The sequence below is a fragment of the Pelmatolapia mariae genome, linkage group LG16_19 (genome assembly GCF_036321145.2).
Source record: "Pelmatolapia mariae isolate MD_Pm_ZW linkage group LG16_19, Pm_UMD_F_2, whole genome shotgun sequence".
NCBI lineage: Eukaryota > Metazoa > Chordata > Actinopteri > Cichliformes > Cichlidae > Pelmatolapia > Pelmatolapia mariae.
Window position 1 is genome coordinate 65339086 of NC_086241.1, and position 25993 is coordinate 65365078.

Consider the following 25993-nt stretch of genomic DNA (forward strand, 5'->3'; position numbering starts at 1 on the left):
CACTCCGAGGTCAAGGTCATACTCAGATGACACCAGCACAACTATGTGATCTACAAAAAGCAGTTGGAAGCTATGCCATGAAATAACCCAAAAAAAGGTACCAGAGTTTGTAGAACTTTGAAAGCCCAGGCAGATTACGTCTTTGTATTTGAAAAAAGAAACCAGTTTACTCAGTCAAAGATCTGCTAGCTCACCTGACTGCTAACGCCCATGCTGTCGATTACCCATTCCCACTAAATGCCTGTGAAGGCTAAAATTGTCCATGCACAGCGCAGTGCCACACTCTGTCAGAGAGTTTGACGAAAATGACTCTTTCCCTTTCACTCCAATGTCACCTTGGCTGTCACACTGACTTGAATACGTTTAGAGCAGGAGTGAATTCTCTGGAGTGGCAGTGGAGATTGCTAATCCGTCAGACTGATTTGGTGACAGGCAAAAGTGCTAATCCTCCCATGTTATTCAATGCCAGTGAGGACTGCCTAATCCCTCACAGAGGGTCTGATGTAAAAAGAGATGACGCTAACTAAACGGCTCTCTAGGAAAATGATCGTAAGGTCTGGGAGCAAGTTCATGCTTCCGGTACTCACTGATATCAACACAGCCAATATTTACTGCTGCTCTGTGTATTTTGTCTAAGTATCGTTTGGATCTGAGCCAGAAGCGTATTAACGTCCTGACAGACAGCCTGTTCCTCAGGTGAAAAGAAATCATCTGAAGCATCGCTGGGATCAAAATCCTGTGAGAGCAGCTTTTCCAGAGTAACTGATTCACATTTAGGCTAATAGCATAACAAATGCAGTGAATATGTGATCACCAAAAATCCACATTTCACCTTTTGCCGTGTAAACAGCAGTTAATGAAATAGGCTTTGAATGAAAAGGATGCTGCTGCGGCATGTTCCTCTCTAACACTCACAGCCTAAATACAAACTGATCCGAAGCCAGTGAGAACATGCTGCAGCTTGGCACTAAACGTCCGCATGAGTTCAAACATCTGTCGGATAAACTAGCTTTTCAACATTCGGGCTTTCATCTGATTTGTGTTATTAATAATTGCTAACAGGCAAAATTACTTCCTAGATATGAGGAGCTGAACACAGAGAAAATACCAGGTCCCATGCTGACATAGTTTGTAAGTGGAGGAGACATTCCAGGGAAGGAGGGGAGTGTAAGTTCCAAGACAAAAAAAAAGAGGGATGAGAGCAAATTATAATCACAAACCCTCTGGCAGTGAAATGAAAATGAGCCTTTTTTTTTAAAGCTATATTAATTATACAGCTGGCAGGAATGTCTTGCTTTGGCTTCAGATACCAAGTGTAAATAAAGATGTTTTCTATTAGCTGAAATGATGTATTCCTTAACATATACTAAAGAAAATTGGGTATGCAGTCACTTCGAGGGACTGTGCTTACTGGAAAGGAAAACTTAGATATCCCCACATCTTTGTATCAGAAAAAATGCCCTTTTTAAAAAAAAAAAAATGCAACAGTTAATCATCTTTTTTTTTAGCAGTCTAATGCAACTATATCTTTGTCAGCTGCTGACCTTTATTCGCAAAGACTGAAGACTGAATCTGCGAGTGAATTAATCTTTGAGACTAGCCACAAAAAAAAGTAAGAATGTTTTTAAGTGTAGTGCGTGCAGGTGGGGACAGACCAAATCAAAGGAGCATGCCGACTTTGGCAAATTAGCTTTTTCTCTAAGAGGTGTGTTAGAAAATTGATTCAGCTGTTGTGTAAAAATAATAAATACGAAGCTCTTAGCCTTTTGAAAGCCTCCCAGGATTTGGGGGTTTTATCTTTTCTTGCTAAAATTTGAGATTTGAAAAATGTCCACTTGTGGAGCTCTAAGAAAGGCCACCCATCCATCCATCTATCCATCCACCGTGGGTTCATGGCTACAGCCGCTGAAGCAGAGACTCTCAGACCCCCCTCTCCCCATGCACCTGGGGGAAACAGAGGTGTTCCCCAGACACCGTGAGACATAATATCTCCAGTGTGTCCTGGGTCTTCCCAGGGGTCTTCCCCCGTGGGGACATGCCTGAAAAAAGTCATCTAGGAGGTGTCCAAGAGACATCTCACTCTGAACCCACCCTGAATGGACAAACACCTCATCCTATCTGTAAGGGAGAGCCCAGTCACCCTTCAGAGGAAGCTCATTCCTGCCACTTTTATCCGTGATCTTACTCGTCACTGCCCACAGCTCGTGGCCACAGATAAGGTGGGAATGTGTATCGACCAGTGAAACGACAGCTCCTCAGCTCTTTTCTCCACAACAAACCTGTGCAACATCTTCATTACTGCAATCGCTGTATGAAGATCCCACGGTACTTGATCAGCTGACTTGTGGCCTTGATGGAGACCTTGGCGGTGTAGTCCCTGGCTGCATATACTGTTAAATAATCTTGCATATTTAATTTAAAGTGAGCCTTATGAGGGAGTGCATGCAGACTCATGTGTACATTATTAGACACAGGATGGCTGTTTCTCCTTGTTTCAAGCCTTTATGCTAAGCTAATAGTTCAACTTCATTCAAAGATTTGATTTTCAGATATTCAGCAAATATTCTTGAAACTGTGAAACATGATAAGAATTACTTTTATAAACCGACACGTTACCAATTCCACAGTGAACAATGAAGGATGAGCTGAATTTAAATGGGCTGCTTCATTAGCATGCAGGCTTCAGTTTTGAAAGCTTTAGTGAACACAACAGAGACAAGGTGTAGCTTACTTCTTAAGGTAAATAAAAATGCCTTATTAAAGAGATGCCTTGCTGTTTTCAAATGAAAGAACTTTCCATTGTTCTCATTTCCTCTGAAATCCAAAGAAGCATCTGTTGAATCTTAAATTCAGCGACCGACTTGAATCAATACTTGGGATCGATACGGGCACCATATAATTGCAACAGGCCCCTACTAGGACAGTACAAATGCCTCCCATGAGTTTTGTGGCAAACATAAAGATGTTGACAACAAGAGACCATCTAACAACGATGGGCTCTTTTTCCCTCGTTATTTTTAGAGGTAAGCGATATGTGTAAGGTAAAACTTGACCTTTTAAAGTAGCAGCACCTCTCTGACGTAGCGGTTTAGTGTCATCTGGAATGAAAAGTTTTGAAAAGGATTTTAGATTTTCTCTGGTTGAGTAAAACCTGGAACTATATGTGATTCTCTTTAAATATGGTCGTTGGGATTGCACACAAGTTTAACAGAAGAAAATCCTAACCTCTACCCCAGCAGCAATAAGCCTCCCTGCAAATGTGCCACAACCTATCAGTAATATAGTCGTGAAACACATTACACAGGACTTGTTTGCAGGAGATAAGATGATTAGAATAGAGAGCATAAACATTCTGGTGTAATATGTTAAGACAAATCTTGTTTCTGTGAATGAGGAAGGCCCCTATGAACCAGCAGTGGTATACGTCTACCATAAAAAATGGATGAGTTCTACCTCCCAAGACTAAAATTAGACAGAAACGTAATATGGTGAGTGTCCTTCAAGTAACACTCGGATTTCTAAGCAACAAGGAAAGAGAGCGAGAGGGTGAGAAAAATCTACTAGTCTACAAAACTCTTGCCAGGATAGGCAGGAGACAATAATGCCGGTGGACACGGCGTGGATAATCAGATCATTATTTTGTTGGAAACCTAAGCAGCCATTGAAATGAAGCAATGAGATATTTGAAGCAATCACTTCTCACAGTATGATTACTGTGCGACTGCCCTTCTGCAACGGAGGTAGAATATAAAATGGCTAGAGACTAACGCACAGACTAGTATGAATATTGATGTTACAGTACTATTAGTTACAGAATTGAGTGTCTGTGCGACACATTTGAAAAAGGAGATTTTAAACTGAATCACTTGGAAAGCAGCTAATGGATTACCTACTTAACTATTTCATTATTTCAGGAAGGACCTTAATGGACTATTTGGTCTTTTAGCATATGAGAGAAAGCTTTGAGAATCAGTAGAAAAAACTACTTGCGAATGACTCATATTTAAAAGAGCAAGCTTAAGGGCTTGCTCATTTATCAAGTAAAGCTCTTCCATGTATCTGACATGTTTGACTGTACATTAGAAGGCTGAAAATGAATTGCTTTCAAAAGCAGAATGGAACTGCTTTTTGTCAGACACGTCTGTTATACCAGATTGCTGTGTTATAGTTTTACTTAGATATGACAAGAGTCTGAAAAGTTATTATTCGGGACATTATGCAAATGGTCTGCTACTTATATAGCGCTCTTCTACTTCAAATCCTCTTTAGGCATTTACACAAGCATCTTTTTGTGCATCTAAGTGCTTTTCTTCTAAACTCCAGTGGATGCATTGGGTCCAACTCAGGGTTCAATATCTTGCCTAAGGATACTCTGACATGCATACTAGAGAAGACACCAACATTTCAATTTGTAGCGACCTCTCTACCTCCTGAACCGCAGCTGCCTGATTGCTCAGTGATCAATTTTTAAGTATATTTTGCAATGGAAGCCTTCGGCCTCAGTCCGACCAGCCTAGAGACCAGTTGGCAACCACTTGCAATCAAAGCAAGGAGGTTTTTGATGCAGCAACTTTGCGACCAATTTCACTTAGCTGGCGACCACCGGCAGGGGAATACATCGTTCCATATGGATGGATGTCTGCTGGATGCTGTTTCTAGGCTTGTGTCCCTGAAGCCTTGGTTAATGATCACTGTTCCTCTCAGTCATAAATTTCATTTCTATTTCATGCAGATTATTCTTCTGCCAGAACAAATAATAACAGAAATCTGTGAGATAATTTATTAGCCACTTGGGGGCAGTGCAACCAGCTGAAAAATAATAAAATAATAAAATTGAATTGTAAATTACTGTCCCATTTAGAGTTAAGATCCCTTATTACTACCTTGTGAATGACAAGTCACCTCATTTGTGACATTCGGTTTCAAAATATCAAAATTAAGGTAGCAAAAGTGCTAAGATCCAGGCTTCACAAGTGGATTTTAATTAGCAATAGGTGAGGTCACAGTGACTACATCCATCTCCTTCATATATATATAACCAATGCAAGCGAAAGCTTTTAAACAGTGGGTTATTTTGCACATACAGCAAAAATACTGCAAAAAGCCTTTGGACCTTTATGACTAGGCTTTATCGGATAGTTGCTAACATTGTCTGTCTTTCATGATGAATAGGTAGCATAAACCTTTTCCTTATTTCCTTTTTTTTTTTTTTACCATAATGCCAAAAAAAGTAAAACAGAGAGGGCGATGGCGACTAAATCACTGAATTTAATTATTTCATGTGAATGCTGAAAATCAAAAGGACTCTTAAATGATCTTAATAAGACAAAAGCAACATTCATACACTTTCTCTCTATCTTTATTTAAGCTTGTTGCTGCTGCTGCTTTTACTTTAATCTCATGGCATTTAGTTCAAATTTGCTATTTTAAATGGAATATATTAAAATGCCAAGGCCTGACCCAGACGTGCCAGCATAACTGATGTGGAAAATGCTACATACACTTTTACATAAAAGTGACTTTCCAAGGATTAGACTGAAACGTAAATTTGATATATTTTCAAGAAGAAGCATATCTGAAAGTTGCTGTACTCTATGATATGTCATCTAAAGAATATTATATAAAGAGGCAGTATGGGAATCTGTTGTCCATCCACAGTTGATAAAAACCACAGCTCTTCCTTCAGTATTTGTCAGAATTTAATCAAATTTGCACGCAACGATTGTGTAATTGGTCTTCGCCCAAATTGCGCTCAAGGTTGAAGTCATGTTTGTCGTTTTACCGGTGAATTGTGATGAACTGTAAGCCAGATGAGCTAATTCTGGCATTCTGGATTTATTCTTATGAACTGAAAACTAAAAATACAGTAGAATAAGTACAAAACAGTGGAGTTCCACATACAAAATTTACACCATATACTTCTTTAGATCGCCCTAAACCAATGTAGTTCATTCAAGCCTATAAAAGCTGGCTATTACTAACTTGTTTTAATTATATTGTATTGTTTGAATTTCAGTAACTTCAATTTGTTTTGTCCATCATCATTATTTTCTTTGATCTAGTTAGTGGCCTGGTGCACATTTGAGAATTCAGTTTTGACTAACATTTTACAAACAGGGTTTTTGTGTGTCATAGATGGCACGTCAGCCGGTGGAGGAACACAATGCTCACATTATTCATGTCCACAGCATGGACGCTGTGTTACAGCACATTACTGTTTGCATTTAGTCGCACTTCTAAAAGCTGTTGTGCAAAGGCACTGCACACTCCCTCCCTCTGTCTATCAGTATGAGCAAACACTCACTAAGTATTAACTGGACTGTTCTAAATCCAGAGACTGTGGGGTAAAGCAACATCCCTTGTGAGCCTGCAGCACAGCAGACACACAACAAGCCACATGGTGGAAGACAGGATACGCTGGTGATGGCTCAACAAGCCACAGCTTCAGAGGAAATGTGGCCAGTGGTGCAGAAAGAAGCTGTTTAATTGGCAGAGTTTGGATGCACAGGCTCTAATTAGCCGAGAAGAACACAGTTCAACTTCCGAATCCTAACAGCACCCTGAAAACTCTGCTGACATTTTGCACTCTGCAGGGTGGTCAGTGGGTGTGCAGAGTGACACAATTCCCAGAATAGAAAATGCATTTGGCTTGTTAGTATTTGTGGTGAATACACAGCGAATTATCATTAAATCGAGCTCAGGCTGCACCGAAGGCAGAAAGCATCAGTAATGCCTTTCTGCTGCTTTTGCTAAATCTCAGCTGTCCTCTAGCTCCCCTGTTTCTTTCTTTGTCTAATGGCATTAGTAGAATATGCAGTCCTAATATTTTGTTAATTCACTGTGTCACAGCATAGTTGCTTGTTGAATCATCATCACTGTTTGCACGCACATTTGTTTGTGCATCAGATATGCACAGAAACGATGACTGGTTCGATGACATGTCCTCTCGGGTCAATTATCATGCAGAGTATGTTCCCGCTGATAATAATCGGCTACATGTGAACTCTCCCATGTGAAATAATTCCATTATTCATGCCACTCATACATCTGGAAATGAGCAAAGCAGAACATTTTATTATTTAAGCGAGAAAGCAAAAGAATGAATGAAAAGCGCACAGTTTTTATGACTCTGGTGATCTAAAGTGACAAATGAAAACTTGAAAGAAATGCAAGCTTTTTATAATGCAAAAGCGAGAGTAAAATCTGCATTAAAGTCCATTGCAGGGGTTGTAGTGGGAAGAAAATGATAATGGCTTCTTTCCAAGGAGCTGGCTGCAAAATAATTGCAGCCATGTAAATGAATTCAACAACAGACTCACGTTTGCAAGCCTGTGGGAGGAGGAGAGAGGATTTATAGTGCAGATTATTATGCACCGTAACCACAAAGACAACACATGCCTTTAATGTTATATAGCTACCTCTAGCCACACATACTGGCTTAACTGTGCAAACATCATTAGCTCAAAGTTGCAGTCCAGCAAATGGTGCTTTTCACAAAACTGCAGCACAACGCATTGATTTATTGCACACCTGAGGGCAAAAAGAAAAGTGATGGACACGCTGTGTCAATAAAATGCATTATTAATCCACAGATAGTTTTGCGGCCACAGATATTGTATAAAATAAAATGTTTTGGTACGGTCCAATTAAGTCCCTCCCAGTGTAAATTGCGTTTGCTCTGCTCCTGTCAAAGGCCGCAGATTTGGTAAGTGGTGCGATAATGAACAGGGATTTAATGGTGCTCATCTTGACAGATGAGCCCACAGATTAAAATCAACATGTGCGCTGAACATTGCCTGAGTATTACTGAGATCTCCTGGAAGAGCTGCAATCAGTTTCTCCAGCTTCACGCAGTAAAAAGTACATTAGAAGTCACGGTCAGCTCAGGAAAACAAGGGTTTTTATCTAATCTTGTAAGCGTGACTCTCCTTCACTTCTTCATGCATTTCTGCTTTATGTTCTTCTCCCCTCTCTCTTTTTTTTACCCCCTTCTTTCTTTCTCTCTCCGTCTCACAGTGACTCATGCATCACCCTACAGCTCCTTTTCGGCTGTCAGATTTTCTACAGTTTCACTGTGACTCTAATCCAATTCAGAACCAAATCCCAAAACGTTCAACCCTGTAGGCTGCCCTTCTCAATGACCCGCCTTACTATTACAATTTACCCAGAATTCTATGGGCTTTTGTATATTTTGCATCTTGAACGTGACAAGGTTAGCTCTAACTCTTTCTAAAAATATTGTAAAGCTCAAAGTGAGAAGCTGCATCTATGGTACTGTATGTGTGCCACTGTATGTCAGCCTGGGTCAGGCTTGTCAGAGCCACAGATTTAAATAGGCCACTTGCAGTGTTGAGTCATATGTCAGTGATGTGCAGATTACTTCGACGCAGTAAATGCTTTCATATTATAGTTCTGGTCTCATTATGATTATAACAGAGGATAATAATCATCCCTTTAACCCTTTACATGCTGGAGGCTTCTGCACCGTGATGTGGCTGTCTCTCTTATTAAAAATAACCAGTAGTTTATTCAGTGAGGAGGCGGTCAGGTACAACTGTGAGTCAAATGAGCGTTCCATTGTTTATTTTTTCTCTTTAAAAAATAAAAAATCACATTTAGCACAGTTACAGCTGAGCATTCGTAGAATAGGTTCTGTGTCATCACCGTTTAGTGACTCATTGTTATAAGACTATTTTTTACTCTCAAATGTATAATTAGGAATTTGTTGCTGTCGTTTTTCATCAGGATTATTGGATTTCAAAATTTGGTAATGGTAGAATTTTTTGAGTTGCTGAATTTTCATTAAATGTTTTCACAGTTTAAATATTTAGATCTGTGTGTACTTTAAAGCGAAAGTGCTTTCTTTCATTTTCCATTCAATTCGTCCATAGTATTAAGTTAGTGTAGCTTAAAAGTTATGAGTTGGAAAATACTCCTTTTTCTCTTTTCCTTCTGAAAAAACACAGGCTCGGTGTTACATTTGTCTATCACATCCTGCACTCTTCACCGTGGCGAGCTTAAAGTTCACTTTGCACCTCCATCCATCCATCCATCTAACCATTATCTGAGTTCAGATCACAGACACAGCAGTGAACGCAGACACACCCAGACCACCCTCTCCTCGAGCACCTCCTCCTCCAGCTCATCTGGGGAAACACTGAGGTGTTCTCAGGTCAGCCAAGAGACCCAATCTCTCCAGTTTTTCTCCCAAGTGTTCCTTATCTATCGGGACCAAGTTGTTACTGGCTGTATTTGGGAAAATGCAGAGTTTAGAGTTAATGCACCAAATCCACTAACATATCTATCCAGCCAATAAAAATTAAATACCAACAGTTCATTCTATGTATTGGTCTGCACAAATCCAGATTGATATATCTGGCTCTTCAGTAACCTAGCTAAATTCTTCCATGTGTGTGTGTGTGTGTGTGTGTGTGTGTGTGTGTGTGTGTGTGTGTGTGTGTGTGTGTGTGTGTGTGTGTGTGTACGGGTTCGTACTATCCTGGTGGGGACCAAAATCTGACTTTTACTATCCTGGTGGGGACTTTCTGCACCGTGGGGACCAAAATCCAGGTCCCCTCGGGGTTGAAAGCAATTTTCACACTCAAAATGCGGTTTTACTGTCAGGGTTACAATTAGGTTATGGTTAGGTTTAGGGTAAGGGTTAGGGTTAGGCATTCATTTTTAATGGTTAGGGTTAGGGTAAGGGGCTAGGGAAAGCATTATGTCAATGGGATGTCCCCACGAGGATAGCAAACCAGACGTTTGTGTGTGTGTGTGTGTGTGTGTGTGTGTGTGTGTGTGTTTATTAAGCCCATAAAGGAACAAGAAAAACTTTTCACACAAGCTGGGTGTTTTTTTTAATTGCTTAAAAAAGATAATGAAACACTGAAATTTCATTCAACAGTATCGGCCATATAAATCCACCTGCATAGTTAAAAAACAACGTTGTGTACAGTTTACACTGTTGTTAGCAGGCTACTGCTCTTTTGAATGATGCCTCCAGCCAGAAATTTCAACACCTGCAAATTCTAAACATGATCATCTTTTGCATCAGTATCAATATCTTTCCCTTCCCTCCTCCCTGAGACACTGGCTTAGGGCAATGGGAAGAAGTAATAATCATCTGTGGGCTCTACTAAAGACCTGTTTTATATTATACATAAATATTCTTCACTGTTAATATAAACATATTGGTGCTGTTTTAAAAGGTCATGAGCTCACGTTTTTAAATGTGCTGTTAGATGTTTAATAACTGGCAACCCAGTACAAATGTGTTCCTTTCAGTCTTGTTTGTATTTTTTCGTTTTAGGAGCACGTTTCTTCTTTTATTCCTATGACTCTTTAACATGTTGGAAATGGGTTTTCTTTCCCATCTGCTTTTCACTCCCTCCACCACCTGTCATCGCCTGGAAGTCTGAAAAGCTTTTTGCTGGGAACACAGAGCCTTCATCACAACAAGCTAGTTAATCTCTGGCTAATTCGCACCAGGTGCTACTCAGTATAGAACAAAGTTGTTGCTGCAGAAAACACCATTGTTTCAGCAAAGGCCTCACTTATTTTGTTTAATTATGCCACAATGTTAAAAAGATGTGGGGTACAGTTACAGGATTTGCTGTATTTTTCTAAGAATTTTATTTGTGTGTCTTGGGTAAGTAAGTAAGCAAACTTAATTTAGCATTTTACAATATGTCTAAAAAACCATCGATGTTTTTAATGGTTAAAGGAGTCTGCAGAAGCAGTGCTATATCACAGTTGAAGTCCCACTAGAAATTGGTGTGGTGATCTGAGTGGCTGTGGAGTTACTCTGATAGAAGAAGCTTCCGTGACATAGAGGGCTTCGAATGTGATCCGGAGGAGGATAATGCAATTAACCAGTGAATGCTCTCTTGCAGTTTCACTTAAAAACAGTTACAGTGTCAAAGGTGATAAGAAACAAATCCACTGGTAATTTGTTTTCTAGTGTTTATGTAGGCAGTAGGGACTATACGCTCACAGACCACTTCATTAGTTATAGCTTGTTAGGCAGTTTGGACCCCATACAGTCGTCAGAGCTTCCTTAATTCTTTGCGACACAGATTCATGAACAAGGTGCTGGAAACATTACAGATTTTGGTCCCTATTGACGTGGTAGTACCGCACAGTTGCTGCAGATCTGTTAGCCGCATTATCCTGCTGGAAGGACTGGTACACTGAGGTCTGTGGGATGCACATGGTTAGCAAAAATATTCAGGGAGGCTCTGCTGTTAAATGAGACTTATTTGGTGCTAAGTGGCCGAAAATGTGCCAAGAAAAAATCCCCCACACCACCATCAGCTTAAACCTTCGATACAGGGCAGCTGGATCCACGCTTTCATGCCATTTATGCCAAATTCTGACCCTCCCATTCAAATGTTGCAGTAAAAATCTAAACTCAGCAGACCAGGACACACTTTTTCAGTTTTGTGTTGTCCAGTTTTAATAACCTCATATAAATTGTAGTCTGAGTGTCCAGCTTCCAGTGTGGTCTTCCGCTACAGTGGCCCATCTGCGTCAAGGTTGGACATGTGTGTTCACAGATGCTCTTCTGCAAATCTTGGTTGTAACATGGTTATTTGAGTTACTGTTGCTTTCTTGCTGCCATGCAGTTGACTGATTGGATATTTGCATTCACAAGCAGCTGAATATATGCTATATGTAACGCAGAAGTCGGTGTGTGTATATTGGCAATGTTTCAGAGTTCAGAGTATTAATTTTTAATGCAATGGTCAATAGTCAGATCACTAAATGGATTTTGTATTTAAAGACTGCCACATTTTATCAAAGTATTTTCTGATCACTAAGTACATCCTCATCCATCTGCAGGCACTTCAGAGATTCACACACTTTGCCAGAAATAACCAAACAATGAATAATGAGTGAGACTGATAATGACCACAGTCCTGTGATTTTTTTAAACCTTTGTTTACCAGGATGTGAAACTCTTTTGTGAGAGTGCCCCGAGCTAAGAGAGGAACCATCACTACCCCCATCTACTCACGCATACTTTTAAACATCAGTCACAAATTTTTCAATAGCCAAACAAAGTTTATGGTTGGTTTAAAAAACAACGTTTAACCAAGTTAAAAGTTCAAAATGAATATTTTGTTAACTGTAGAAAACTGATAAAGTTTAATTTAACTTTTGTTTACTACTATTTACCATTTTGCAATGATGGTTATTAGAAAATGTGATAATTCCTGTCAGTTATCCATTCAGCTATTCTGTGGAGATAAACTAGAACGGTGAGCGGCAGAGTGGTGTTGGGTATGTGTGGGGACATCAAACAGACTGCTGGTCTTTAGAAGAATCAAAGCTACATCAGTTTTCAAGGTTATGCGCTTGCACAAATGTTGAAATAGTATTTTAATCCAAGGACATGATTTGGAGTCTTGTGGGAATCACCTTTATTGCACCAGTGCCCGCATGGGAACCTGGACAGATTTTGATTCATGAAGCAATATAGTAACTGTACAGTTTTTTTCCCCACAATTTCTGCTTTAAAATGCATAAAATTTTCCTCTGCTTCATTTTTTAAAGCCTTTTCTAACTGTGGAGAAATTAAAGCGTAAAACAATAGCCAGTTTACTCCTGATACAAGCTTTAATTACTGACGAGATGGTGCCGTTTGCGTTTGTAGGCTAACTCTCAGAGCAGAGCCGTGGCAGGACCGCCTGACACACGACTCTCCGACACATCAGCAGGCCAGTTCCCCACTGCAGCAAAAGACAAGTGGACTGTAATTATTAAACAGAGAAGCAGGGAGGAAGAGAAGCTGGCGGGTAAGGGCAGACTGATAAATACACAAAGAAAGAAGCAGGCATGTGGAAGGATAATAAGGTAGAGAGACATAGATAGTTACCAGAGCACCAGATGGATGGGCAACAAGACAGGCCGACAAATAGCGAGGCGCTCGGAACGACAGCTTGGAAACACCTTAAAGTGAGCTTGGCTCTACCAGCGGACCTGAATTTCTACCCATACATTCAAATAGTTTGTTGTCTCAATACGAAAACTAAATGAATATGGAAAAACATCACCCCCCGCCCTTACTCTATTCCTTCCTTTTTTCATTAATTTGATTGGCAGACAACACAGAGCGGATGGGAGTAAGGGTTTGTAGTTGCTGTGGCAACGGCCTGCTCTTTGTTAAAGGCTACATTCCTGGCATCTGATGTGTCTGCGCCGCGATCGATAAAAACCCAGCCTGCAGGGACTGATGAACGGACTGGGGCTTTTGCCAGGCAGGACCACGGAGAGAAAAGGAGTTAGGTGGAAGATGTGTGAACAGGAGGATACGGAGATAAAACAGCAATAGAAAGAAAAGGGGAAAGAAAGGCAGAGATATGGAGATGCGAGCGGTGCGGCTGATGAGCTGAGCGGTGGGGTGAGTGCTGTAAGAAAGAGGATGAGTGAGTGTGCATGGCTCCTTCTGCCTCATCTCAGCTATTTTCTGAACGTCACTCACTTCACTATCAAAGTAAGGTACGTGTCTGTCTGTGTGCTCATCATCTGCTTACCTTGGCAGGATTTTGCTTTGCGAGCTCTGCGAGCAGTCGAAAAGCTTTTCTAAAGGCGCCTTTCATATTTCTCCCATTTTTCCTTGCCTTTATCACAGAGCATTCAAATTTCCACCACTCACAGATGTGCCTTACGTTTTGCACACCTAATTGGCAAAGATAGCCATGAGCAGAATGCAAATACTACTGGTAATGAGGCAATTATGGTCAGCCTCTCTGTCTACATAGCCATCTGTCAATTCAACAACCTGTGGCTGCTCACTGGTGGTTTTTTCTGTCAAAGTCTGTGTCTTTCCGAGCCATGGAGAGATTCGGCTCTTAGAGATAACGTTTTACTGTTGAACTCTGCATCCGTCTCCTCATTACCCTGCTGTTATCTATTCTTCCTTTCCAGCCCTGCCTTTGCAGGAATGGAAATTAAGAGCCACATTTCGCAGGGCAAATGAATAAAAATGCGTATTAAAATTCACTAAAGCAGCCTCTGAAAATTATTAGTGTGTAATCACCTCACCCATGTGGAAAAAAAAACTTGTGCAAGTGGCCACTTTTGCATTTGTCTCCTTAAACATAATTGAAAGAATTTGGTTTGAATGAACTCAAAATGATTTAACTGGAAACAGTTGCATGTACTGTTATGCAAAGCAGCAAATGTGGCCACGGTAAACACCTTTTGTATAATCACGAGCTGAGAATAAATCACGTGCACAGTGGCTGCAGAGGTGTTAGTCTACTGTGCTGCAAAAATAAAAATGTATTTTTCGAATTAATTACAAATGAAATTAGCAAGTATTGCTGGGTTATTTAAGCAGTACAAAGTGCAATACAAATGCATACACCATAACGAAAAAATAATAAGCACAGAAAAGAAAGTAGAGAAAGCATGTGAAACTGCCATTTGTCACAACATCTTAGTGAAAATTATAGAAACACAATGTGTTCAGTGCAATATTTAACAATAAGTGAGTTGACTCAATATGTCGATCGCTAAATAAAGAGTTGTATATAATATATACTTCCATTCATTGTGTTGGGGTTACATGTGCTGGCAAAACTCTGTAGATTTAATTATAGCAGCAAGCACACGCTGTCATTTCATTTTCTGTTTAGTCTGGATTTTAGTTTGAGCTCCTGCCACATGTTCCACTTCCTAACCCACCCCCTCAGACACGCACGCTGCAAAACCAACACTCACACACATGCAGCAACAACAAATCCACATGGGCATTCAGCCTCAGTGGACTCTAACGAGGGACATTTCTCGCCATCGGGCTGAAACATCTTCCATCCTCGTAAAACATCTCCAGTTAGCCTGCAACCTTTTGTGCTAACATAGTGATGAACATTCACATTTTTCTGCGGCTGATATTTCTATTTCTTGCTGTGTCTCGCCCTGCTGGGAGTTTAATTCCCTCATATCCACCTCGCCAGGAAAAGGGACAGTTCATTAAAGGAGAACAGAGTTGGCAGCTTAAGTAGACATAAAGTGTAAAAGGTTGTAAAAGGTTGAAAAATGCACGAAGGCGGAGGAGAGGGTGCAGCCTGAGTGTAAGTGTAATTTAACACATTTCTTGTTCATGTCTTGCAGGGCTTGTTCGTGATGGTGCTCTGTATGCACAAGAAGCTGTGCCATGAAAGAGGGCATCGTGGGTAAAAGAGACATGCGACACCCAGCCCCGCACCACTGCCACCTCTTTCTGGGCGGGGCCTTGCTGCTTCTCCTGGCCAGCTCGGTTCTGAGCTGCCCCGCCCGATGTGATTGCTCTGCTCCAAGCAAATCGGTCAGTTGCCACCGTAAGCGCCTCCTCACCATCCCTGAAGGCATCCCCATTGAGACACGTGTCCTAGACCTCAGTAAGAACAAGCTGCGCGTCATCACGCCGGACAACTTCTCTTCATTCCAGCAACTAGAAGACCTGGATCTCAGCGACAACCTCATCAGTGCGGTCGAGCCTGGTTCATTTCGTTCTCAGCTTGCGCTCCGCTCGCTCAACTTCCGCAGTAACCTTCTCCAACTGGTTCCTGTCGGTGTGCTGTCAGGCCTGACCAACCTCACCCGCCTTGATCTCAGCCACAACAGACTGGTGGTTCTTCTGGATCATGCCTTTCAAGATCTGCGTAGGTTGACATCACTGGAGGTGGGCGATAACGAGCTGGTTTTCATCTCTCAGCGGGCCTTTACTGGATTACTCGGACTTCAAAGTCTGACACTGGAACGTTCCAATTTGACGGTCGTACCTAGTGACGCTCTGGCACATCTGCACAGCCTGGTCGAGCTGCGCATGCGCTACCTGAGCATTAGTTTTCTTAAGCCTTTCTCTTTTAAGAGATTATCTCGTCTCCGCCATTTAGAGATTGATTTCTGGCCCTGGCTGGACACACTGCCTCCCCTCTCGCTGCATGGCCTCAACCTCACAACATTGTTCATAACCAACACTAACCTGACTGCCTTCCCAGGCACAGCACTGCACAACCTGCCCTACCTCACGCATCTCAACCTGTCCTACTGCCGCATCCAGCACATCCACCAGGGAGATCTGGGCCAACTCCCACACTTGCTGGAGCTCCGCCTCCAAGGGGCTCAGCTGGTTTCTATAGAGCCCTTTGCTTTTGCGGGCCTCAAATCTTTACAACTACTGGATGTGTCAGAGAACCGACTGGACTCTCTGGAGAAGGGAGTGTTCGCCTCTCTAGACAGCTTGAAGAGGCTTTGTTTGGGTGGAAACCCATTAGTGTGCGACTGCAGATTGCTTTGGCTGCTCAACAGCCACAAGCCCCCTTCTCTGCAGATTTTGGACGTCCAGCCTAAGTGCAGCGCACCTCAGAACCTCACAGGGCAAACTCTCCAGGACCTCAAGGAGCCTCTGGTGTCCAAGTACATGACCTGCACCAAGCCACGGATTGGACCCAACACCACACAGCTGCTGATGGCTGACGAAGGCCAGCCTGCCCGTCTGAGCTGCATGGCAGAGGGAGCGCCACACCCCTCTGTGGTCTGGATTACACCTCACAGACGCTATATCACAGCCAAAAGCCGTGGTAGGGTGGAGGTCCGACCAGATGGTACCCTTGAGATCAAGGCAGCAGAGCTGCATGACAACGGGGTGTATAGGTGTATTGCCAGTAACCCCGCTGGCAATGCTAGCCTGTCGGCCTCATTAGCTGTGAAGAGTCTGGGCATTGGGGATAGATCTCACTATAGCAACAGGAGCACAAATAATCTGACAGACTCCAACAGCACATCGGGGAACGGGACTGCACTGTACAACATGACAGACACAATAGACATTAAGACTATCATTATATCTACAGCCATGGGCTGCCTGTCCTTCCTAGGTGTGGTCATCTTCTGCTTCCTGTTTCTGTTTGCCTGGAGCCGAGGGAAAGGACGGCATAAGAGCAACTTTGATATGGAGTATGTCCCTCGCAAATCCAACGGGGCTTCAGCAGAGGCGACGGAAACAAGTGGCCCACGAAGGGTCAACATGAAAATGATCTGAAAACAACACAAACTGACACACACCATAACGGTGTTAACGGCACAGTGCACACATATCAGTTAGGGAAAAAAAAGTTTTTTCTATGACACAGTGGATTTGTGACAAATGAAAGTCATGTACATTTATAGTGGGTGTCGATATGACGGTGACGTTGTGACAAAGTGGACATGTGACCATAAAAGTGATATATGAAACCGTGGACGTGTTTATATGAAATAATGTTCTCATACAGTACACTGAATATAATACTATAACCAACATATCAATATGGGAGTGATATAGTGTTGCACTAGGCATGTGATTCAGTGGTGATGTGATGAGTAATGATGTTGTCGACTCACCGTGACATCAAGGTGAAGGAGGGAGCCGCCGGGAGTGACAGGGGACGTCTTTGCGTGGCAGTAGAGCTATCATCGCTGCAACATGTCAGGACTAAATTGTCTAATACCCATCTTAGCTGCAGTGTGAAAGGTGTGTGTTGTGTTCATGTGTGCGTGCTTGTATGTGTGCGTGCATCTGTGTGCGCATGTTGCATTCGTGTGTTTCTTTGTGCATGTGCACGCATTGCCTTTCTTGTTGGGTGGAACAATTAAAGCGAATGATGGGGTCCAAAGCATTTTTCCAGGCCTTTTTCTTCTCGTTCGGTCATTGTAACGACACCAACGCCACTGTTGAGTAAAACAGAGGATTATCTATGTTTGTATGCAAAATGACAATTAATATATTCAAAAGAGATGCTGCATAGCTACATTTTGAAAAGGGGTCATTGTCCTCCTTGGAATGACTTCAACATTAGATAGTTTTTTCTAAACTTACAGAAATGTAGTTATAATGTGAGGCCAGAGTTTTGTCTTTCCCTTGGAGCTCACTTCCCAGCAAAACAAGACGCTTTTCCTGACAAACAGCAGTGGACAATTCTGTTATTGCTCTGGAAAGGCTTCTAGCCATAGAAATGGCATGTTAAACCCATTTTATAACATAATAAATCATTGGAGATTTTTCTGCCAGACAAATCCCCTGATATGATATAAAAGCTAGACACAATGGCAAAGATTTACTGGCCAGTGCCCTCTTTGGGACAAGACACAGTTGAGCTTCGCAGATTTATGGGTTGAATTCCCCTTCCTCTCGCATTTTTCTTTGAGCGCATCACTTCAAGCTAGCGTGTCGGGATGCTTCCCAGGGGGTACCAAAGGGTCCTGGGTATTTAATAGATGGAAATTTTAAAGTTGTAGTGGATCTTGTACTGTTTAAGGGGGGTTTTCCGTTGTTGTTGAAATTGTTCTAAATGTTTCGAGAAAACAAAAAAAAGTGACTCAATTAAGGGCAATTCTTTGTAATGCAGGGATGTGGGTGTTAACTTGTGTGATCCTGTTGTGATAAAATGTTCAAGGTTGTATAATTGTTTTCATATGACAAATTTATGGGTATATTTTCAAAAGGAAATAAATCTTAATCATACCCCTAAATCTGGAGTTGCTGTCTATAATATCACTTCTTCATAAGCAAGGCATGATTTTATATGACTTAATTAATGTGATTTTTACTTATTTTATTAGTTTAATATTATAGGAACAGTGTGGCTGATATGTCATGGTGTCAAACATGCACATTTATGAGCTATTTTGGCTCAATTAATTGCACCCTAACATCAGGAATACCACACTGTGCTCAGCATGGTGGCGGTTTTTCAAAGTTAAAACATGCCGCTTTAATATGCTACAGTTCAGTGCTATTTATCACATCTGTAGTCAAGCTAGCTGCAGTTGGTAAACCACTTGGGTTTTGATAGTTAACACAAATATCCATAGCCCCAGGGATCCCTATGGTTTTGCAGATCCTGAAACACCAAATCATTGACAATAATATTAAAATGAAACAGTTGGATGAATTGTCATGAAATTTGGTGTTTATGTTCCTTTTTTGGCAATCACATTAAATTCTCTAACATTTTAACTTTTAAGATCTTTGGTTAATGACAAAATCTAGCAAAACCAAGACGTGATGAAAATGTTAACGATGAACATCTGTATGCTAACAGTCACATGATGATGCTAACATTTATTTGAGGTCATAAGTGTGTCCCAATTCATAGGCTGCATCCTTCGGAGGCTGCATTTGAAGGCCGATTACGTCACAGTCAAGCGTCCCAATTCGAAGGCTGCTCCAAATGCGGCCTACAAATGGATTTCCCCGGATTTGAAGGATAGGTCAGGTGTATCCTTCGTGGCCCAACCTGTCCCAGAATTCATAGTTATTAGCTGAGGCTCTGTACCATACCTGACCATACCTCAGTAAACATTACAGCATGATGTCAAACTAAGAAATATAAATACAGCCCATTTACATTAAGTGCATTACTTATCTAATTCATCCTCTTCAACCTGGAGATCCCTGTCAAAGGGTGAGGATGTATCTTCAAATCACACTTACTTTAAGAAGTTCTCACGCTTTCCTTTTTAATTCACAGCTTGAGTTTTTTGGGCTGCTGTCATTGGGGATATCATTTTGTGTTCCTTTTAAAATTGTTAAAAAATAAACTGTTAACACTTACCTTTAAATAATATACATTTATGCCAATTTCTATGAATGTTCACAAGTTGTTAAGCTCAAATTTCTGACTTTGAGATCAGTTCAGGTAGAAATATTTAGTGTCCTGTTACAACTAGAACATGCTCTGATTTGGTGTTTTATATCCCACACAGTTTTTGTTGCATGTGTCCCTGCTGTTTTCTGCATGGTGAGATCCAGCTAGCCTTTCTGCTTTACCAGCTGGAAGCCTTGTATTTATCTTCAACACTAGTTGATGCTGGCTTGTTTGTTATAAATTTCCCTACTAAAAATGTCGTCTCAATGGATTTTAAAAGAGAGATTTTACTGAATTAAGAGGAGGTCTGAAGTTCTGCTGATCCTGCTTTAGGGCAATTTACTGTAGCAATCTTTCTCGGATTGCTGGGTATTGACTAAATTTAAATCACTAGTCCTTATCATCAATCACCAGCTAGCTACAGTGCTAACAAAGTAATATTTCTGTGACCCCAAAATATTTTAAACAAATATACTAAATAAAATGCTTCCAAAAAAAGAAAATAAAATTCAACTCTGCTATTAAATTTCATTCTCACATAGTTCACCTTGGATGTGTTCTGCTGCAGAGTGAATCTGAAGAAACCCCTGCACATGACCATGCTGACATTTGATTGTGTTTTCATATTCAAGCTGATCTGGTTGTGCAGCACACCTCCGTGTGGTCCAGACTGGAGCTGGAAAACTGCGACTCCATGCAGTTATTTTGCTGTTTACACTGATCAGAAAACATTAAAACTGGGCCACATGAAAGAAAAACATCAGAACTGGGACACTTTGAGCTGTAGCGTGTATGTATCCTAAAAAAGCCTGTAAATTCTGGGAACACGCCACATTACATGACCTGACTCTAAGGTAAGGCGATAACATACATAAGGTCATATCGCTGCTTTGTTGATAACAACAGCTGAATGTACACATCCTCACAATGAAAAATGGGCAAAATGTACAAAGTAATGCCAGTTATGCTGCTCCAATAGAAAGCTTCTAACAGCACTTGATGGTTTGATGCTAATGGTAAAAAGAGCGGCTGTCTCTGTGTGTGAAAGCTCACACAGAATATTCAGGCTGCGCTGAGTCCTTATGAAGGCAGGATCAAAGTGGCTCCAACAGGCTTTCATTGTTTCCATTGGAGTTTTCCTTTCACTGAAGGATTGCTGTAAACAATGCCACGAAAATGCAATAAATCTGTTACTCCTTCCCTCTTTTCTTCTGCTCAGTAGAGGATTTCCAAATCAGTTCTTTAATGATCTGAGCTCATTACGAGCTGTTAACGGTGTAATTTATATTGTAAAAGATTCTCTTGCTTAGTGATCAGTCAAAGAAACACAATGTTATTAGCTCCGTTTTACGCCTCTGATTAAAACCAGGGCCATCATTTTCTGCAGTAAATGTACGATGCCAGCATTTTAAGTGGATTAAAACACTTACAGAGTGTTTGGTGCCACTCAAGTAGAGGTTTTCACACGCAGAGTAATGCACTCTTAAATGAATAACTTCGCACATCATAAAGGCTCTTTATAAAGAGTGTGTCACCACCTGCAGCTGTACCAATAAGAATGAATGAAATAGAAGTTTTCAAGAGTGGACGATCCAAATTATTGTACAATCTCTGACCTGTTAGCCAGTAATTGAAATAAAACCATTTGTCCCTCACTCATAGCTTTTTTTGTTTTGTATTTTAGTAGTTGAGAAGCAGATATGGAAGCAGATTGTCAGGCACTTGAAAAATGTTTAATTTAAACTTTCCAAACTTTATCTTTGTTGCTTATGTAGCTGTAAATGGCTTGGGCTGACTTAATGAGCCATAACTCTGGGGAGAATTGCTTCCACACTCTGAAAAAGTACATTTTGTTTTCATTCAGTTTTAACTTGTAACCAAACTTGACAGGATACAGATTTTTTTTTTTTTTTTACTTATTTATTTTTTAAATTGTCCCTGCCTCGGTTGTGTAACCAATCATTATCCCTGCTACTCTTCACTGTCTGGTTCCTCCAGTCAGTTCCTCCTGTGCCGTTTTGATGCATGCTTCACAGTAACGCAGATCAATAAGAAATCTGGAGTTTGGTGCACCAGCTCTCCCCAGTGCCCCGAAGCTCGCTGATGATGTACAGACGATAATGAAAGGTCAGCCGCTAATCGAGCCGGTCCGCAGAGATGGCAAGTTCGTGCCACGTCGGACCCCAGAGGACCCTCTGAGACAAAATGTAAAAGTATAACGTTATAGTTTTGATGGGACTAGTGTTGAACTCGTGTAATAGAAGCTAAGCCCTGTAGCTGAAAGAATCCAACTAACACAGCAAAGAAAAAAGAGATGGAAACGGTTGGAAAACTGATACTTTTCAGGATGTTCAGACCAGAAGAAATTGTTCATTTAACTGAGTAAAACTTAGCTACATAAAACAGATGGAGCCCTAGATTTATAATTGTGTTTACAGCTCCTAAAGCTGTAGCTTGGCATCTTTGAATGAGTTGGCTACGTTTTAATTTGAGGTGTCCATGTATCTCTGCAGAGGAAGATAGCAGAAGGAAGTGAATATTATCTGATAAGAGGATGAAAACATTCACATGCTGTTTCTGTGACCTTTTAAAGAACAAATAACACATTCATATTTTAACAAACTAATCTTAATTTCATAAGATTTGCTTACCTTAATACACTTCAGAGTTTACTACTGCAGCTGGTGATTGTGTATGACCTGTAATTCACTGGCTAGTGGACCATAATTTTAGTTTATCTTAATGCATTTCTGTTTTGCAGATACTATTTTGTCAAAGGTTGTAGTCCTAGACCACATTACACACAAAGACTGTATATAAAAATGGATGTGGCTGCCATGGCAACACTCACTGGTATATGAAGTCATGTTTTAAAGCTCTATCTTGATGATTTTGACAAATACCATGCTGGTATTTTGAAATCTGACTTTACAAGTGAGTGGTGGATCTGATTAAGAAATCTGGTTTACTGCACACTCTCATGGTTGCAACTTGTTGGTTACAAAATAGCTAAAACCTAAAGACTACTTCAAGCTTGCAATGGGCGTATAACATTATCCTTACCCTAGTGAGACTAGGCATTCGAGAGGGGTTCAGAGTAGAGTCACTACTCCTCACCATCGAAAGCAGGCTCTTGAGGTGGTTCAGGCATCTGAGTATGATACCTCCTGGATCCTCCGGTGTGATGTGAGGCAGGAATGTTCTACCAGGAGGAGGCAGGTAGAACCCTGAAAGACCCAGGATCTGCTGGAGCACATATATCTCTCAGCTGATGTCTCAGTGTGGTGTTGTTCCTATATCATCGTAATAATGTTGGGCCTGGATCAATATCGCAACTGGCCAGTTGCTAGCTATCAAAAACTATCCCAGTAAATCTCCATAATACAGATGTTTTTACACGTCTATTGCTTTGAGTTTCTCAGTTGCTAACATGATGTCAGAGCAAAAACTAATTTGCCGTTTTACACTACTTATCAAAAGCAGTCATCAAAAAAAGTCATGAAAAGTAAATGTCATTTAAATTATTTCTGTTCATGGAGATAAACATGTTAAAACATTCTAGAGGAAATGACGTCAAGTTAAATCGTGAAGAACAGAATACGCGATGGACGTGGTTTTTACGTTGTTTCCTGTAATTTGTGACGAGAACATGCACATTGTGATTTATTTAACGAGTCTTTTTCTAGCGCACTTTCTCACATTTCCTTAAAATGATCAATCTTTTTAACCTCAGCCACAGTAATTATTGCATTCTTTTTTATTCCATGATTTGATTTTTTTCAAAACTCAAATTAAAAACAAGTATGTGATACAAGTGCCACCGTTTTTTGTGAAAACGTAATTATGCTTCATGCTTGAGATGAGTGCATTTTCACTCAAACTGTCAGTGATGGTGAAATCACGCTTAGCACCGGCCTACTCTCGTTTAACCCCGCTCTGGTCAGAGTCGAGCACCACTCATCTCATCTCGGTGGAACTGCCCCATTAAAACACAGCTTGTGGCAAGTGTCAGCGAGAGGTGCACTGTGAAAGATGAGAGCAATAACAGAAGAGAAGCTCATCACATTGCATCAGTAGTCAACCCTCCAGGGTGTGGACTAAATTGATACGTCGCCCAAAGCTCTGGGGGGTAGGAAATGTTCAGTGTGACGTCATTTAAAAGACTTTCTCCCCTGAGTTGTTTAAAAGCAGGTAGGGGCGCTTATGAATGGGACACCTGCCCTGCAGGATGTTACATGTGTATATAAAAATCACCACTGGGTGCCTGTAGGCATACAGTGAGATTTGCGCTGAGGCCATGGAGGATTACAGTCACATTAGAGATGTCCTCTGGGCTTCACTTGTAACCTGTGTGAACACCAGCACTGTAGGCAGCTACTGTGAGTGCTCGAGCTGGCTTATACCGCAGTATTGCAGTAAAGCCTAAGCCATAACTTTATTTTAAAAGATAAAGGATGGTCCGAAAACATGCCATTTACAAATCTTATCAACGCATGTTCACTTTTTTTTTTTACTGCACTTTGCCAGAAAGTGAAACGAATGATTATAAATGATTAATTTGTGAGTTATGACTCTGTGCCCTGCTTCTTCCCGCTGACACTAAATCACAGAGGAAGAAAAGCAAAGCTAGGCGCTGATTAATTCAAACATTAATTCTCCTTTACAACAACCCTTGCAGTCAGCTTTAAATAGGCCCATTGTTCAACTGAAATCACTAGACACAACTGTCTTTCCATAGCAGCGTGCTTGTCAATGAGTCACCAATTAATTGGGTGCATTCTGGAGGGCTGGCCAGTGGCAGCTAGTTTTACAGGTCTGTTTAAGCACAAATATGTGGACTACATGCAGGTTACATGGACTTTTCCTGGGATACTAAGAATAGATCTGATAAGTCATTAATTTTCCTGAGAAAAATCTCTTTAAACTGCAACAAACATCGGGGGCACGTATTTGCCCAGGAAGGATCCACACTGGTCGGCGCTGGTTGTCAGCCAGCAGTCAAAATGATGAGGCAGAAGTCAGCCTCTTCAGGATGAAGAGGTCACAGCCATGCTTAGAGGTTCAGGAGAGCTAATTAGACTGAATGAATGACAGGGGACCTGAGGGGGTAAATGCAATTATCAATAGATTGGACGACAGAGATTTCTGCTTATAAATGCTAACATTTTATAAACCCTCACCCACCTGAAGTTAAACTCAAATATATGTGCTTTCTTTGTCCGCAGAGTTGAGAAAGCAGGAAGCTTGCAGCACAAACAGCTCTTGGCTCATTACCACACTGAACACGCTCCAATGATAGTTAGTCCATCAGAGTAAGTTGCAGGGATGAATATGCTTCCTTTCTGTCAGGGAATTTATGGACAATATGACAGCTGCAATAACTATGTGAAAATTGCCCGCTTGCTAAATGAAATGATAAGCCAAAAAGCTGCAGCGCATCGGGGTAACAAGGATCACCTGCTCCTAAATATATACAACCCTGCCTCAGCAGGTGCTGCAAGATGAGTCGGACTGTCACTTCAAGCATGTCTGCAGAAACAGTCTGAATAATCATTATAGCCTGTTCAGCTTTTTCCCAGAAAGGGAGCAATAACCAGAAGACATACCGCTCCCACATGTTTCATGTCTGATTGTTTGATCCGGGATAAAAGACGCACAGGAAACCCAGACGGCTGCCTCCGCTTGGCTTGCTTCCAAAAAAACGCCGTTGTTTGGAATCTACTGGGAGTCCCTTAATGTCTGAGCAGTGTATAGCAAGGATGTCTGGAGGAATTTAAATCTGAAGAAGAGTAGAGCTGACACTAGTGTCTGCAGGCACAATGGTGATAGAAGCAACAGGGGATGAACAAAACCCTAAAAGATTACAAAATAAAAATTAAAAACACATAACACACGAATCAATTTGAGAGCTAAAACACTTGTATAAACAGTTAAAGAGTTTGTGATTTAAATTAGTCTGAGATTTATTGCATCATGAAATAAACTGAATAAATCTGTATAGATAGATAGAGACATAGATATTCTGCCAGAGGATTCTTCCTGTTAGAAGGGATTTTTTTCTTCCCACTGTAGCCAAGTGCTTGCTCATATGGGGTCATGTGATCATTGGGATTTTCGCTTTATTACTGTTGGGTTTACTTTACATGGCAGTTTAAACTGAATTTAATTGAATTGATTTGAGGAAAAATCTGTATTTCCCAACCAGTTGGTAGTTGTTCGGCTGCTCAGAGTCTCTTTCTTTCCTCCCCTCTGTATTGGTATGTATTGGTGTGTGTGTGTGTGTGTGTGTGTGTGTGTGTGTGTGCGTGTGTGTGTGTGTGTGTGTGTGTGTGTGTGTGTGTGTGTGTGTGTGTCTTGGTGGGTGGGTGTGTTTT

At 41.1% G+C, this 25993-nt stretch overlaps 1 protein-coding gene across 2 annotated transcripts in view; it reads left to right on the top strand.

Annotated features, from left to right (window-relative positions):
* The window catches only part of lingo2b (leucine rich repeat and Ig domain containing 2b), a 37954-nt gene extending 19501 nt beyond the window's left edge, over window positions 1–18453 (top strand). The window contains exons 1-2 of one of the 2 annotated variants that reach the window (XM_063499901.1): window positions 13405–13500; window positions 15121–18453. In XM_063499901.1, coding sequence (XP_063355971.1) covers window positions 15164–17032 — 1869 coding nt within the window. In that variant the 5' untranslated portion in view covers window positions 13405–13500; window positions 15121–15163 and the 3' untranslated portion in view covers window positions 17033–18453. Of the gene's footprint in view, window positions 1–13404; window positions 13501–15120 lie in introns of those variants that run through there. The other variant, XM_063499900.1, reaches the window with a different exon arrangement.
* The last annotated feature ends 7540 nt before the right edge of the window (window positions 18454–25993 follow it).